This window comes from Taudactylus pleione, unplaced genomic scaffold (assembly GCF_031769625.1).
Source record: "Taudactylus pleione unplaced genomic scaffold, aTauple2 ptg000216l, whole genome shotgun sequence".
Taxonomy (NCBI): Eukaryota; Metazoa; Chordata; class Amphibia; order Anura; family Myobatrachidae; genus Taudactylus; species Taudactylus pleione.
The window spans coordinates 2587485-2605262 of record NW_028284618.1 but is presented as its reverse complement, the minus strand read 5'-3'; the positions used below and the strand labels follow the sequence as shown (position 1 = coordinate 2605262).

General features: G+C 41.8%; 1 protein-coding gene across 7 annotated transcripts in view; it reads left to right on the top strand.

Moving 5' to 3' along the window:
- Nucleotides 1-17778, top strand: part of CACNB2 (calcium voltage-gated channel auxiliary subunit beta 2) — a 355422-nt gene that overhangs the window by 301597 nt on the left and 36047 nt on the right. For all 7 annotated transcript variants that reach the window (XM_088478598.1, XM_088478596.1, XM_088478599.1 and 4 more), the window contains 3 exons: nt 11336-11458; nt 14387-14523; nt 17196-17272. In XM_088478598.1, coding sequence (XP_088334724.1) covers nt 11336-11458; nt 14387-14523; nt 17196-17272 — 337 coding nt within the window. The remainder of the gene's footprint in view (nt 1-11335; nt 11459-14386; nt 14524-17195; nt 17273-17778) is intronic.

Genomic DNA, 17778 nt, shown 5'->3' with positions numbered 1-17778 from the left:
GCTGTTACTGCACTTTTTCTGCCAATATAATTGAAATATCATTAGGCAACATTAGATCATTTGTGCCACAGAGACTGTGAGCTATTATATAAATGACCGAAAATATTTAGTTTTGACGTGACACCCAAAAGGACCACGTAAAGTTGTCCATGAGAAAAACAGTCTCCACTTAGGTCAACTCCAGCCACGTTAAGTGTCTGTCCCTGCAATTTATTTTTTGTCATGCCAAAGCAGCCTCTTACCGGGAATTGGACTCCTTTGAAATTAAAGAATCGTTTTTTACATAAATGAAATAGGAACGGTAGTATACGGGAAAAACTGTAACTTTGTATCACAAAACAGGGCTTACATACATTTTTCTGGAGAAACCGGATAATACATATAAATCTCTACATGGTAAAATAAAGTACATCATTGTGATATATCTTTAATGGTTTACGCTGCCAAGAAAGAGCTCGGACCTCCGTTTTTTCATTGACTTGCTTCACTAAATCATCACTGCTCGGCTCCCTTTTGTCATACATTAATGTCTCATATACCTAAACCTTCCTCAACAAATGCTCTATAGAATAGTGAAAACTTCAGTCAAGTGGCTCCTGAGATTAGCCTGAACACACAGACAGACGCCTACCAAGGGACTTTATTTTATACTATGTATAGATAGAGCATTCTATGTAGGAATTGACATTACTCAGTAAGTCACTAGTAACATGGCGCCCCTGTCATTTACTGCCCAACCCCTCAATAATACATGGGGAGAAACAGATAACTTACGCTGATACCACTCCTCCCCCCATATCGAAAGATAATACATCTACCCCTATGACCTTACTCTGAGGGGGCGGGCCACCGTTTCCATGACGTAGAGCACTGCCTGGCACCATATATGACCCATGAAAATTGCCGTGACAAAATCTGACAAAAAAAAATAAAACACCAAAAGAAAGTGGTGTAACATTTTTATTTCGTAAATAAAATGGTCCTACTCCTCAATGGCTCCCGTTGCTATTCATTCCTCCTATTGCCAGCTGCATTTGTCTTTGTTTTCAGCTTGATTCTGTTGCTGTAGTCCAATACAGACTTGGGATACGGGGGTAAGCAGTTGTAGAGAGGGTTTTCCAAAAATAAAAATGGCATATATAATCACATATAAACACATGTACTGTTCAAGCTGTTTTGAAGAAGCACGAAGAAACGGGCAATGTTGTAGACCGCAGACACTTGGCCGTGGTCGGCCAAGAAAACTAAGTGCATCAGATGAAAGACACATCTTGCTTACTTCCCATTGAAATCGGTGAAAATATATTTTTATATATATATATATATATATATATATATATATATATATATAAAAAAAAAAATCTGGTGCAAAATGACTGGGGGGGGGGCGCTCCAAAAAAATCTTGCAAAGGGCACTACTACACCTGAAGCCGGCCCTGGTGTCCTCAATGCTGAGAAGTACAGGCAGGTACTTATCCATCATGCAGTACCATCAGGGAGGCATCTGTTTGGCTCCAAATTTATTCTGCAGCAGGACAACGGCCCCAAACATACAGCCAATGTCATGAAGAACTATCTTCAGCATAAAGAAGAACAAGGAGTCCTGGAAGGGATGATATAACCCCCACAGAGCCCTGATCTCAACATCATCGAGTCTGTCTGGGATTACATGAAGAGACAGAAGGATCTGAGCAATCCTACATCCACAGAAGATCTGTGCTTAGTTCTCCAAGATGTTTTGGAACCTGCCGAGTTCATTCAAAAACTGTGTGTAAGTGTACCTAGAAGAATTGATGCTATTTTGAAGGCAAAGAGATGGTCACACCAAATATTGATTTGATTTAGATTTATCTTCTGTTCATTCACTTTGCATTTTGTTACTTGATAAAAATAAACAATTTACACTTGTTTTTGGAAGCATCATTTGTTCCACACCTGCCTAAAACTTTTGCACAGTACTGTATCATCTTGTAGAGAAGAGCAGAGGTGTAACTATAATGGGTGCAGGATATTTTCTAATACTCACCTCTCCGAAGTCCTGTGTCGGCTGTCGCAGCCCAGCATAAAACACCTGGAAAATGTCCGCTGCTGCCATTTTTACGGCTTTTTGCGCATACACAGTTGGGAAATTGCTGGGAAAATGAGAGAAGGGGGCCCGGGACGGGGAATGCACATGGGCCCTATCCTCTCTTAATATGCCCCTGGAGAAGAGATATGGGTTATATAGTGAGGGAGGATAATTAATAGGTAGTAATAATTGTCAATTATATATTCTGACTGTGGACCCCATTTACCCTGTCTGTAAGATGTTTTGAGGTTTATATAGTGATATAGCTATTATACTAACAATAGCATTGCAATATACAGTATATGTTCTGTTTTTGTTACTGTTTCCATTTTACACATTTTTTTTTCTCGTCCTTCCATTTTGTGTATGTGTCCCTCTGTGTCTGTATGTACCTATCTCTATCCCCCCTGTATGTACCTATCTCTATCCCCCCTGTATGTACCTATCTCTATCCCCCCTGTATGTACCTATCTCTATCCCCCCTGTATGTACCTATCTCTATCCCCCCTGTATGTTTTGGTTTTGTGCTCCTCTCTCCCCATATACTCTGTATTGTGCTCCAACTGCACCCCCATATACTCTGTATTGTGCTCCTACAGCACCCCCATATACTCTGTATTGTGCTCCTACTGCACCCCCATATACTCTATATTGTGCTCCTACTGCACCCCCATATACTCTGTATTGTGCTCCTTCTGTACCCTCATATACTCTATATTGTGCTGCTACTGCACCCCCATATACTCTGTATTGTGCTCCCCCATATACTCTGTATTGTGCTCCTTCTGCACCCCCATATACTCTGATTTCCCCATATACTCTGTATTGTGCTCCCCCATATACTCTGTATTGTGCTCCCCCATATACTCTGTATTGTGCTCCTTCTGCACCCCCATATACTATTTCTTGTGCACCCCCATATGCCTTCATGTGCTCCCCTGTACCCTCTCTATTGTGTTTCTTCTGCACCCCTGTATACTCTGTATTGTGCTCCTTCTGCACCCCCATATACTCTGATTCGTGGTCCCCCCATTTACTCTTTATTGTGCTCCTTCTGCACCCTCATATACTCTGTATTGTGTTCCTTCTACCCCCATATGCAAAACACAGGACCTCAATTAACTGTGTAAATCCTACTGCATTAATTGCGGATATTGGATGCACATCTAATACTAGCATAGCCGTCATGGCGTCAGTGATCCCCTGTGTGACAGGGTGAGAGCTGTCATACTTTCCTCCCCTTGCAAGAGTTTCTTTAACAGTCAATTGTTTTTTTGGTAAACTACTACTAGTAGTCTTCTTGGTCCACTTCTGGAATGAAGATCCACCCCCAGCAGCAGGCCTAGCACTCAAAGATACAGTTTCTTCTGAGGTGTCCTGGAAAGTGGAGGAGTCACTGTGACGTAGCATTAACAAATTGGATGCTGGACTACCACTGATCATTCCCGAGGATTTTGAGGATGAAGGTGTTATCGGTGGAGATTGCAGGTTCTGGGATTTAGTTGAGAGAAGGCATCTAGCTAATGCTGGACTGCTTGTTGTTATTTTTTTTAGCAGTAGTTTCTGATGTTTTCAAACACCTGTCATGAGCTCGCTGTAGATGACATAATAATGTGATGCTTAACGTCCCTACCTCTACTAACTCTGGTCCCACAACGGCTACAAATAGCTTGACAAACATTGCCAGGGTTTGGGTAAAAATAATTCCACACAAAAGATGTGGATTTGTTGGTTCTATGCCCAGGCATGGCAATGGCCTTCTTATCTTGGCCAAGAGCTGCTTCCACTGGTGCCTGACTTATACAAACAATATCCTCATCCTCAACATCCTCATTAGTGCCAGTGTCAGCTGCACATATATTCCCCTCCTCCTCATGCAATTCCACGATGGCATCCTCAATTTCTATGTCCTCGGCAATACTGCTCATCCCCACAAATACAGATGGAAACTGTGGAGGGCGGCTTCTCTGAAAGGTCAGGCTTACACATAGTAATACCACTTGTGGACCCACTTAGATTCTCCTCAGGGATTTCTGACATTTGTGTTTCTGAAAACACAGTTTGATCTACTGCCTTATTGGTTTTAAATTTTTATACTTCTTCTATAGTCAGATTTAAAAGGTTTTTTATTGTCATGCGAGGCACAAGATGCCTCACTAACAGTTGCAGAACCACAACTCAGAAATAAAGGCCAATGCCTGAGCCTTTCCTTGCCATTAGGTGTGGTGAATGGTATGTTGCCAATTTTCTGTTTTTCTGCACTAGTAGTAGTCTTTAGAGGTTGTTTTTTTTTTTTCTTACCCCTGTGAAATCTACATTTTTTTTATTTCAGATACCCTAATTTTTTAAAGCCTCGACACCCTTGAGCATCAGCTTTAGATGATAATGATGGACTTCCAGCAGCTGCAGTGCTAGCATTTGCTTGCTGCTTCTGCTGTCTTCTCGGTTCGTGATCCATATTCATTTATCACTGTGAACTGGAGTCACTGAGCTTGTATACTATACACACAGTGGGCTTATGCCCAGTAAAGTCACGGAGCTTGTATATAGTTATACACACAGTGGGCTTATGCCCAGTCACGGAGCTTGTGTACACACAGTGGGCTTGTGCCCAGTCACGAAGCTTGTATACACACAGTGGGCTTATGCCCAGTCACAGAGCTTGTATACACACTGACACTGTGGGCTTATGCCCAGTCACAGAGCTTGTATAAACACTGTAGGCTTATGCCCAGTCACGAAGTTTGTATACACACTGTGGGCTTATGCCCAGTCATGGAGCTTGTATACACACTGTGGGCTTATGCCCAGTCACGGAGCTTGTATACACACTGTGGGCTTATGCCCAGTCACAGAACTTGTATACACACAGTGGGCTTATGCCCAGTCACGGAGCTTGTATACACACAGTGGCCTTATGCCCAGTCACGGAGCTTGTTTACACACAGTGGGCTTATGCCCAGTCACGGAACTTGTATACACACTGTGGGCTTATGCCCAGTCACGGAGCTTTACACACAGTGGGCTTATGCCCAGTCACGGAGCTTGTATACACACTGTGGGCTTATGCCCAGTCACGGAGCTTGCCCTTGAAAGTCCAGTGACAAGAAGTTGGAAGAACTAGTACACTAATAATACTAAGTATTGCTAACTACATTTGTCCTCTGTCTCACTCTCTGTGAAATGGCGCAGAGTCCCGGGCGCCGCGCCTTTTATAGAGGCCAAACGTCACCTGAGTCTCGCGAGAATCCGACCCCCGGCCGGGTGACGTTCGGCCTCGAGGTGGAATCTGAGTCAGACGGGAACAGACTCGGAGTCCACCTGTTCGGAGCGGTTCTAATTCCTCAGAATCCGAACTGCTCATCTCTAATATTTACATTACATTGACCATAAATAATTTGATTTGGTGCAGGACCACCAACCTGAGGCACCCCTGCAAGTGTCCTCAGGCACCCCAGGGTACCACGGCACACAGTTTGGGAACTACTGGTCTACCCCATTGTAAAAAACAACGTCATAGTAAAGCACATAAAGCACATAGCTGGACTGCCTGTAAATGTATTTGTGCTTGAATAATACGGGAGTCATGACGTACAAGTCATACGCAGCCATTGCATCAGTGTGTAGTTGTGAAACGCTGTACAGGTTACAGCAGGTGGAATACATATACAATTTCTATACATGTCTGGCATTCGGTCCTTTGCTGGTGGAGTGTCATGTACTGTACTAGATTCCTCTCTTCTCCCACTAAGCTGCCTTTTCAGAGCTCAGCATTTCCTAATTTGGTAGGGCTGATCATGTCTTTAAGATTCATGTTAGGAAAGGTTTCCTTTAGAGATGGATCTTCTCTGTTCTACTGTATTCCCGTAATGCTACACCATACCTCACAAGGATGTGCAAATCCTACCTCCATTTATTACTCTGTCTTTCTGTTGCATATGTACAAGTACTGACGGAATATAGTAAATACAGGCAATGGGCATATAGCTATCCATACACATAAAGCTTTATTTATTTATTTTTGGTTATAAGAACTGTTCTCCCAGATGTGTGACCTGTGTTCTGTCACAAATGCTCTTATCTAAATTTAGAAGGGTACCGTGTCTATTTTAAGCCATTTGTTACATGAACATTTCATGAAGGGTAAGAAAAAAAAGAATGTGTTTATTACCAAACGTCCCATGTCACTTAAAAAAAAACCCCCAAAAGTTACCATACTTGGAATCTCTGCATAGCATAGGCTTTTACTGGAAGTTTAGCAATACTCCAGTGTGTTTGGAAGCTCCGTGGGTTTATTGGTATATGTAATGAATAAACCTGGGCATTATTTATCAAAAATTGTTGTAAATTAACTGAAACATAAAAATGTGCTGTAAATGATAGTAACCAGTCAGATTATAATGTCACTGTGGAAGTATTTGGCAACACGGTGGTGCGGTGGTTAGCATTGCTACCTTACATCGCTGAGGACATGGGTTTCGATTCCAACCAGAGGTCTATCTGTGTAGAGTTTGTATGTTATCCCCGTGTTGGCGTGGGATTCCTCATGTGCTTCAGTTTTTCTGTCACAATCCAAAAATAAATATATACTGGTAGGTTAATTAGCCTTAGTGTGGGAGTGTGTACATGTGGTAGGGATTGGGGAGTTAGGAGCTGATTAGTTGGTACTTTATTTCTCTCCACTTTTTCACTTTCCAAAGGCTTAGAACATCTCCCCCATTGCTTGTAAACTCAGCTGTGGCTGGGACTCTTGTGTATTACTTAATATTCTCCGTAAAGCGCTACACAATATATGTGTGCTATATATCTAGAACGGTTAATAATTAATTACGCTTAGTTGGTTGCACAGTTTTTGCCATTATAATAGTTTGTTTTTCCTATATGAGAAGTACGAACATTTGCATTGCTTGGTCCGTCCATACAATGTATATATATATCAATGAGAAGCAACCTGATACATTGTAGGAGCCTCATGAGTGACCTTCTAACCACTTTCCTGTGCTGGTGGCCGGCACAGGAAAGAACAGCACTGCCCAAAGCGTCCTGAGGATGCTCCGAGCAGCTGCACATGGTGCGTCCAAAGGATGTTCTGGGCGGCAATGCCGCCACGATAATGGTTGCAGAGTGCTGTTCCAGGTACCCTGCCAGAAGCAAGGGGTGTGATGTAGCGACTGTGCTGCCCACAGATCCCTACGCTGAGTGAGAGGGCACAGCTCGCTCACCTCTAGTTACAGACCTGCATTACCGCTAGTCTCAGTGATAAACTAAAAATAACATACAGTATCTGTAATAACACAGCTGCAGGCATTTTGAACAAGTGTTACAAACTATAACAAACACATCTGACAATAAAGCAGAGTTGGAGGCCACAGGTGAAGGCTCGGGGGGGGGCGGGGGGGTCGCCTGTTGCCCATCACGTGTGTATTATACATTGCTCTCATATTAGTATGGTGGCTGATAATACTTTTGTACATTAGCCACATACCTACAAATGTTATCCAAATACCTTATGTATGTATCATGTGTAATCTTATCTGGGAAGGGCCATCTTTTACCTATTTCATGGCATTGAATGTAATTTCATTGTATTATGTCACTCTCAAGTTACAGCGCAGTGTAACATGTTGGTGTTTTACAAATAAAGGATAATAATACAGGTTGAGTCTCCCATATCCAAATATTCCGAAATACGGAATATTTTTAGCATGACTGAGATAGTGAAACTTTGGAGTTTTGATGGTTTAATGTACACAAACTTTATTAAGGCACAAATTATTAAAAATAAAGTATAAAATTACCTATAGGCTGTGTGTATAAGGTGTATATGAAACATAAATGAATTCCATGTATGTACACAAACTTTGTTTGAGCCACAAAATTATTGAAAATATTGTATAAAATGACCTTCAGGCTGTGTGTATACGGTGTATATGAAACAGAAATGCATTCTGTGTTTAGATTTGGGCCCTATTCCTAAAACATTTCAATATGGTATGCAATTATTCCAAAATACGGAATATTCTGATATCCAAAATACCCCTGGTCCCAAGCATTTTGGATATGGGACACTCAACCTGTAACAATGACACAGAAATGCGCCATTCAATTGAATCTGCCCCTTACAACATACTGACTCTGGTACATGTCCTAGCAAATGTTTACTGCATCTGTCTCTAAAAAACAAGCAAGAGGTGTATATTTTTTTAAAGGAACATTGGAAGGAGATTTTGGTCCGTACAGTAAGTGCAACAGTAATAAAATCACGGTAGCATTTTCTTGGGAACTTAAGCTGGGTACACACTACACGGTATTGTTAATGATTTAGCCGATTACGATGCATCGGAATGATAAATCGCCAATATCGTGCAGTGTGTATGCACTACATCGTGTAGTGCGCACTCCTGTGGGGTCGTCAGCCACATCGCCTGTTCTTTTGTAAATGCAGTAAATTCAGCCGATGTGGCTGGCGATCCCATGCAGCTCTATGCGGCGGGGGCCAGCATATCAGGCGGTCGGGCACCGGATCGTCCAGTGTGTATGGACCGCCCGATATGTCGGCCCGTCGGCAGCCGGGTCGTGTGTCACATCGCTCGATACACACGGCGTTTAGTGTCTACCCAGCTTTAGTTTCCATCTTTTTTTTAAATTCTTTTATTGTAATTGATTTACACCATCACCTTCCATCTACTGCGACACAATTTGCATCAACATGGTTCACTCACTGGAGTGTGATGAGGCGAAACTCGCTATCAAACCATGGTGGACCAGGGTGTGGCGACTTAAGTCGATTAATGCCCACCATATCGCATTCTGGCTGGGCACCAGGGAGATTGCCAGACTCTCTCAGGAGCCTGGGAGACCACCCTCTACTTTGGGAGTCTCCTGGATATTCCAGCAAGTATTGGTTAGCATAGTAATAATATGGGCTATATCTACTTATATGTGAAAGTTTGTGTTTTTACGGTTTCTCAGAGATTTTATGTGAATATCTGTAATTTCCTACCGTCTAACTGCTGGCTCAGGCTTACTGATTTATTACATGTGCCGACCTTGGGGGTGACCATTATCATAATAAAGCAGTTTTCTGGAGTGCATTTGGCGGAGATATGATTCGTTTTTGGTAAAGAACCAAAGCTTTTGGAGAAATATAGTTTTCTAGTGTGGCCTTCCTATAAATGATGCTTATTAAAACATAGGGGGGGGGGGCTCTTCAAATACTTAGGGGTAGATGTACTAAGCCTTGGAGAGAGATAAAGTGGAGAGAGATAAAGTACCAGCCAATCAGTTCCTAACTGTCACTTTACAGGCTGTGTTTGAAAAATGACAGGAGCTAATTTGTTGGTACTTAATCTCTTAAGCTGGGTACACACTAGGACGACAGATGGGCCGGCCGATCCGCCACCCTATCTGATGATTGTGCTTACACACTTACCAATCGTCGGCCCGATGTGTCATGCCTGACATCACAACGAGGCGGGCATTTACATGGCAGTGTGTACCCAGCATTTGTGAGGAAAAAATAAAAGAATTATATAATTGTGCTTGGGAAAAGTCTGAAAGCCATGAAAGGAAAGGTTTCTCGGGCTACACAACAACATTAGTGCTGAGTGGAGTCTCACTAGGTACATGGGGCAGAGAGGGCATTTACCCTGAATACCCTGCATCAAGAAAAAGGCTTTTAATATACTGTAGCTCATTCGCGAGGAAAAGGTCACCTCTAGTTGCAAGTAATCGACTCCACTCTTGCAAATGAGTTGTTTAGACTACACGATGGGCCAAATGTAATAGGGTGAGAGTTTAGAAGATGTAAGAGTTTAGCAGTAAGCTCTCACTCTGGTCAAGTTTTATCTTCAAAATGGGAAAACATCTGAATGATATTTTAAATTGTGAGTTTTTTTAGCCTAAAAACATGAGTTTGCATGTTCTCAGACTCTATTACATTGGCCGAGTTTAAAATGTGTGAGAGTCTACTGCTAAACTCTCACATTTTCTAAATACTCACCCTATTACATTTGGACCGATGAAACTAATATCGCCCGGCTCAAATGAAAAAATAACTCTACATCGTAATCCAAATATAAGTCTTAACCTTGTACCTAATATGAGTAGCTAATGCCATACTTGCCTACCTTTTTTTTTTCTTTTCCCGTGAGAAGCCCGGGGTAAGAGAAGCAGGAGGGAGGCAACGGGGGGCGGGGTATGACTATTTGTGTCATTAATCCTCGTCCACCTTGTGGCAAAGTTCCGCAATTGGCTCAAATTTAAATAGGGGGTTGGGGCCAAATGACACGAATCATGAAGAATCGTGTCATTAAGCCCCACCCCCTGCACAGAGACCCACGATAGCCGCGGAATTTCTCCCCATTCTGCACACTTCTCTAGGAAGTGGGCAGAATGCGGGAGAAGTGCCTACCCTTCCGGGGGTGCTGGGAGTTACCCGAAAAATCGGGAGCCTTCCACGAATTCCGGGAGGGTAGGCATGTATGGCTGACGCACCCGTACAAAAAAATTTGAGGAAACTGTGACCTTGCTTCAATATTCTACCTTGCCTTGTACTGCACTAGTGAGAAAATGTACTGTAGTGCAATCTTTATGTTTGCAAAAGGGAATAAGGGCCTAATAATCTGATCATTGCTCTGAGGGCCTCATTCACCTTGGATCGCAAGTCTGCATTTGCACGCACCTGGCCGGTGTTTGCGCTGTGTGCATGCGTATAAGTCGCAGTGCGCGTCCGCGAACCGATCGCTGCAATCGTGAACGCAGACCCATCCCAAACTGATTGACAGGAAGTCAGTTTGTGGGTGGAGAGTGGAGGTGGTCGAACAAACGCAGATGTGCCAGTGCGTTTGAACGCTGTTACAGGGGCGTGCATAATTAAGCCCCTACGACGGCGTACGCAGCCTTAGCTCAAGACACCGACAGGAAGTTCAGTAATTTCTGAGACAGGTCAACTCAACTACAACTGTGCGTATGGGTCCGTTGTTGTTACTCAATATTACCAATATTTTCGCTGACTTGCGGATGTATGTAATGGGAAGTGGCAGCTTTATACAGTGGTGGATTTCTTGATATGCTGCAATTGCATTAATTTGCATAATTTCGCAGCGAGCGGGTGTGTGCGATTGCAGACTTGCGATCCGTGCTGAATGATGCCCTGAGCCCGCTACTCCTTTTGTGTGGTCCAGTCTGAATCTTTCTGTTTGTTAAAGAAACAATTACATCACCTGTATAATTAGTTCAAATCCATTTCCTGTTTCTAATTCTTAGGTCAAACCTGTTGCATTTGCTGTTCGGACGAATGTTTGCTACAGCACAGCTCACGATGATGAGGTTCCTGTTCCAGGAATGGCAGTTTCATTTGAGGCTAAAGATTTTTTGCACGTCAAAGAGGTAAGACTGTAATGTGAGGCTCAATGAACTCTAATATATCAAGGCTTAATAAATAAAATAAATTATACTGTCTACAGTATACAGTATGTTAAGGGGTAATTTTACTAAGATTCGAGTCCGATCGAGTTTTTTTTTTTAAACTCGATTAGCATTGCCGAAACTCGGGTGATTTGAGGCTCCCAAAACTCACAAATTTACTAAGAAGTGAGTTTAGCTGAGAGTGAGTTGGCTGATGGTCAAACAGATCGAGATTTCTCCCTAGATTAGTAAATTTTGAAGGAGATTTCTCACCCGAGATTGCAGTGTCTTCTCTCTGCCTAACTCTCCTGAACAAGCAGCCTGCACAGATCAGTGAGATGTGTGAAGGCTGCTTGTGTTATACCTGTAAAAAAAAGGGTTCATTTTTAAAAAAAAATTACGTAGGGTCACCTCCCAAAAGCATAACCAGCCCCACGCTGCTCAGCAAGTCCTGGTTCCTAAAATTACTGGGAATAAAATGTGTAGGGTAATTTAGGAACCAGCACCTGGCTGCAGGACCAGTCCTGATTTTAAATATAGGGGGAAAAAAAATGCATACGGGTCCCTCTGTATTTAAAACCAGCACCAGACCCAAACCGACCGGGGTGTAATGCCACAGCCAGGGGACCCTATCACCGGGTCTCCCCAGCCAAAGCTTTCACACCCCAAGCTGGTCAGCCCAAGCCGGGGATCTCAGGGGAGGTGGGGACCCTCCTAAAGAAGGGGCCCCCCCTCTCCCGACACACCAGGCTTAGGCTGAAGCCCGGGGCCCTTCCCCGCACCCCTGGACTGTGGGTACAGGGGTAATAATGGTGTAAAAATAGTGAAACTATTGTATTTTAACGTCCTTTGGAACTTTGGCACCTTTGGAACTACAAGTGCCAGCAGGCGGCCGGCACGCGTAACCCCACTGTAAAATAAATTGTAAAATAACCACAACATTCACACACTGTGACAAGTACAACTTTATTACATACCTACCTACCTCACATATACTTAACTTTTTCCCGTCGTTCTGTCCCCTTATCCAAGTAGTAACCCACTGGGAGTACCTGGAAAAAAGATCCCATACTCTCCTCTCTCCTGGCGCCACTCTCCGTAGCATCCCCGAACTTGGCAAAATAAAAAAACGACTGACTGGCTAGCGGTCCGTGGGAAATAGATGGCAGCGATCATCTATCATTTTGCATAGTGTAAGTATATATGACAAAATATACTTACACATGTCCGGCATGGATCGGGTAAGTTGTTTTTTTTATTTTGCCAAATACGGGGATGCTACGGAGAGCAGCGCGAAGATTATGGTGAGTATGGGATCTTTTTTCCAGGTACCCCCATTGGAATTCTACTGGAGAAGGGGACAGATCAGCTGGCAAGAGGTACGGATGTGTGAGTGAGGTCGGTAGGGGTATGTAATAAAGTTGTACTTTAGACGGTGTGTGAGTGTTGTGGTTATTTATCTATTTATATTACAGTGGGGGTACGGGTGCCGTCCGCCTGCTGGAATTTGTAGTTCCACAAGTGCCAAAGGACAGGCATGCTGGCACCTGTAGTTCCTCTGTAAAATACAATAGTTTCTCTATTTTTAAGCCATTATTACTCCCGTACCCACCACTCTAGGGGTGCAGGAAAGAGCCCCGGGCTTCAGACTAAGCCTGAGGTGGTGGGCAAAGGGGGACCTCTTTTCGGCTTGGGCTGACCACCTTGGGGTGCAAATGCTCTGGCTGGGGAGACCCAGTGATAGGGTCTCCTGGCTGTGGCACTACACCCCGGTCAGTTTGGATCCACTGCTGATTTTATATATAGGGGGACCCCTACGCACCGCCCCCCCTATATTTAAAACCAGGACTGGCCCTGCAACTGCATGCTGGTTTCTAAATTACAGGGGAACTCTAAACTTTTTTTCCCTCTTAATGTAGGAACCAGGACTGGCTATGCTTTGGGGGTGGGGACCCTACATAATTTTTTAAATAAAAATGGACCCTTCATTAACTATTTACAGGCAGAAACATACATGGATCACACTGATCTGTGTATGTTTCTACTGAACTCGCAGCTAACAGGCAGGTGAATTGATTCCACAAATTTGGACAGGAGTTTTGTCCGTTCTCATGAGAGTTTAGAAACTCTCATCTTGGTAAATTCCCAAATCCTATCTTCACTAGTGAAAAGTTACTTGAGTTGGCCGATGGTGAAGTGAAGAGAGTTTGCTAACTCTCCATAATTTTCCTGTAGCAAAGATTTCTCTCCCGAGTCTGTCATTAGTAAATTTGCGAGTGGAAAAAAAATGCCCAAACTCTCCAGAGAATGCTAACTCAACCAAACTCAAATTTTAGTAAATGTACCCCTAAGTCTTAATGCTGAAAAATTTAAATATTCACACAACTACATACAGTACAATTACATCTAACTGAATTTTTTCTTCTATTGTATTTTGTGGCATGTTCAATTTTTTTTTTTTATGAAATACAATGTTTTCTGTTTTAATTTGTACAAGTTGGCTTATCAAACAGATAATGACACAAATTCCTGGTATAATGTGTCAATTGGGTCTCCATTTACTGCAGGAAATTTTACAGTGTTTTCCGCAGCATTAATATTTATTTCAAATTTAGGAGAATTTGGACTTGATTCGAAGGTAGATTTTAGACATGGCGGGAGCGGCATCTTTGCTACCGTTGCGTTTGCTTCGAGACATTTATATATGTGTCAATATCATGGGCAATGAGGGGTGGGGTGGAGTGGGGAATACAAGTGTAATATTTTTTTAGGAAGCACATCTGGTTATTTAGCGACACCATATACTCTTCAATCAGATGTTTGCTTTAATTTTCCAAACAGTACCAGAAATATCACAACATGAATCTGATTGGTTGGTTAACTGAATATGAATTTCTTTTTTTTGTTTAGAAATTTAACAATGACTGGTGGATAGGTCGGTTAGTAAAAGAAGGCTGTGAAATTGGATTCATCCCTAGCCCCGTAAAACTCGAAAACATGAGGTTACAGCATGAACAAAAAGCAAAACAGGGAAAATTCTATACAAGGTATAAAAATAATTTAGTGTTTCAGAGAGTTTTTTTTTTTTCCATGCATAGTACATACTCTAACAAAAAAGAAGTGTTATCTTCTTATGTAATCTTATTCTAGAACAGCGAAGGTGTATTTACATGGCATTCTTGAGATATAGATATATATATATATATACAGTGCCTTGCAAAACTATCCACCCCCCTTGGCTTTTTACCTTTTTTGTTACATTACAACCTGTAATTTTTTTTTTATCTGAATTTTATGTGATGGATCTGCACAATATAGTCTAATTTGGTGAAGTGTAATGAGAAAAAAATATATAAAAAATAATCTTTATAAATAAAATTCAGAAATTTGGCATGTGCATATGTAATCACCCCCTTTGCTATGAAGCCCCTCAAAAAAGTTGTGGTGCAACCATTTACCTTCAGAAGTCACATGATTAGTGAAATGAAGTCCACCTGCGTGAAATCTAAGTGTCACATTATCTATCATTATAAACACACCTTTTCTGAAAGGCCCCAGAGGCTGCAACACCACTAAGCAAGAGGCATTACACCATGAAGACCAAGGAGCTCTCCAAACAAGTCAGGGACAAAGTTGTTGAGAAGTATAATTCTGGGTTGGGTTATAAAAAAAATATCCAAATCTTTGATGATCCCCCGGAGCACCATCAAATCCATCATCATCAAATGGAAAGAACATGGTACCACAACAAACCTGCCAAGAGAGGGCTGCCCACCAAAACTCATAGACCGGGCAAGGAGGGCATTAATCAGAGAGGCAGCACAGAGACCAAAGGTAACCCTGGAGGAGCTACAGAGTTCCACAGCAGAGACTGGTGTATCTGTGCATGTGACCACAATAAGCCGTACACTCCATAGAGCTGGGCTTTATGGAAGAGTGGCCAGAAAAAAGCCATTACTTAGTGATACAATTAAGAAGACATGATTTGAATTTGCCAAAAGACATGTGGGCGACTCCCAAAATGTATGAGGTGCTCTGGTCAAGTGAGACTAAAATTGAACTTTTCGGCCACCAAGGAAAACGCTATGTCTGGCGCAAACCCAACACATCCCATCACCCCAAGAACCCCATCCCTACAGTGAAACATGGTGGTGGCAGCATCATGCTGTGGGGATGTTTTTCAGCAGCAGGGACTGGGAAACTGATTCGAGTCGAGGAAAAGATGGATGGTGCTAAATACAAGGATATTCTTGAGCAAAACCTGGTTCAGTCTGCCTGTGATTTGAGGCTGGGTCGGAGGTTCACCTTCCAGCAGGACAATGACCCGAAGCATACTGCTAAAGCAACACTCGAGTGGTTTAAGGGGAAACATTTAAATGTGTTGGAAATGCCTAGTCAAAGCCCAGATCTCAATCCAATTGAGAATCTGTGGTCAGACTTGAAGATTGCTGTTCACAAACGGAAACCATCCAACATGAAGGAGCTGGAGCAGTTTTGCCTTGAGGAATGGGCAAAAATCTCAGGGGCAAGATGTGGCAAGCTCATAGAGACTTATCCAAAGCAACTTGCAGCTGTAATTGACGCAAAAGGTGGCTCGACAAAAGTACTGACTTTAGGGGGGTGAATAGGTATGCACGCTGAAGTTTTCTGTTGTTGTCCTAAATGTTGTTTGATTAACATTATAAAAAAAAACACAACTTCACAGTTGTAGGCATGTTTTGTGAATGAAATGATGCACACCTTCAAACAATCCATTTTAACAAAACATGAAAAATGCAAAGGGGGCGAATACTTTTTCAAGGCACTGTGTGTATATATATATATATATATATATATATATATATATATATAATATATTTTTAATAGCATATATAATATTGTATTATATAATATAACAAAATCATGTGTACTCCTAGTAAACAAGACACTCTGAGAAAGAGTGCCTGGCATGGGTTAAGTATTAATTGTATATTTTATAGTTACTTAATACACTGTATATGCTGCTTGGGTCATGAAATACAGAAGTTCCTTGTATTCCCATAATTTTTTTTTATGAAGCTCAGACATGAGATTATTTTTAGATCACTTGATATTCTGTATTTTGGCAGTGCTTTAATGTGTATATACATTATATATTATACAGTAATTTACTTCATTCATGTAATGCACATGACACACAAAGCTAGCAAAGATTTTTTTTTTTAGGAAATAGCCATATTTTTTCTATACTATATTAGTAACATGGGCGCAGCGGATGACTATTAAAATTTAGGGGGAAAGTTACTGGGCCCTCTAAAGAAGACAACTCATATTCTGGCTATCATTTTTATCTAATATCAAGTACTAGATAAAAGTCACTAGGAGAAGATGTTTGATAAATCTCTCTCACAGATGGCTTGATAAATCTCTCTTACAGTTTTCGCATATACATATATAATTTTTTTTATTGATGCCCGAGGTGCATACTCTAATTACTCTGTGCTGTGGGCTTGGGACTCTCCACCAAAAGGAGTTTCTCCCTTATCCCCAGATAAATAAGGTCCCTTGTTGGGCAAGGTACTGGTCCACCTCCTCCACAAGGCTCGGGCGGTCACCTTACTCGTGACTTGTGCCAAAGCTTATGACTGCCTCATAGGACATTTGGAGAAAAGTAGACAACAGGCTGTTTTCAGACCACAAGTCTATGAAATAACTGTCTCCCCCTTATTCTGTGTACCAGTAAAACCGGGGCAAACTCCTCTTCCAGTTTGGGTGATGTGGTGCCTAGCTCTAGAAGATCAACTCCTCCATCATCTGGTAAGTAAAGATAATCTCCTTTATTCTATTTCCTATATATATATATATATATATATATATATATATATATATATATATAGATATATATATATATATATATATATATATATGGTTTCTTTAGTTAAATTATACATGCTGATTATGTGAAATCTGCCCACTCTCATGAGTATTTGGTAGGTGATACATGGTCCCTTGGTGCTCTATGCTTTCCAGGCATTCAGACTCTTGGGAGAGGTACCTGATTGGATGCTTTCAGTGGGCATGAAATTGCCATTTGTGATCCAGGCTGATTGCAGGGATTATTTATTCCTAAATCACTCACATACATATGTATTCTGCCTCCCTGTGGCTAAAAAGTTACTTTACAGTGTTTCAACAGCATACTTCAACATTTATGCCTGGAGCTGTTTAATCTTTGAAAATATTATACTACAGTCACAATATAATGCATTAATCATTGTGACCTGTATCATTTAAAATATAAAAAATGGAAAAAAATAATGTAT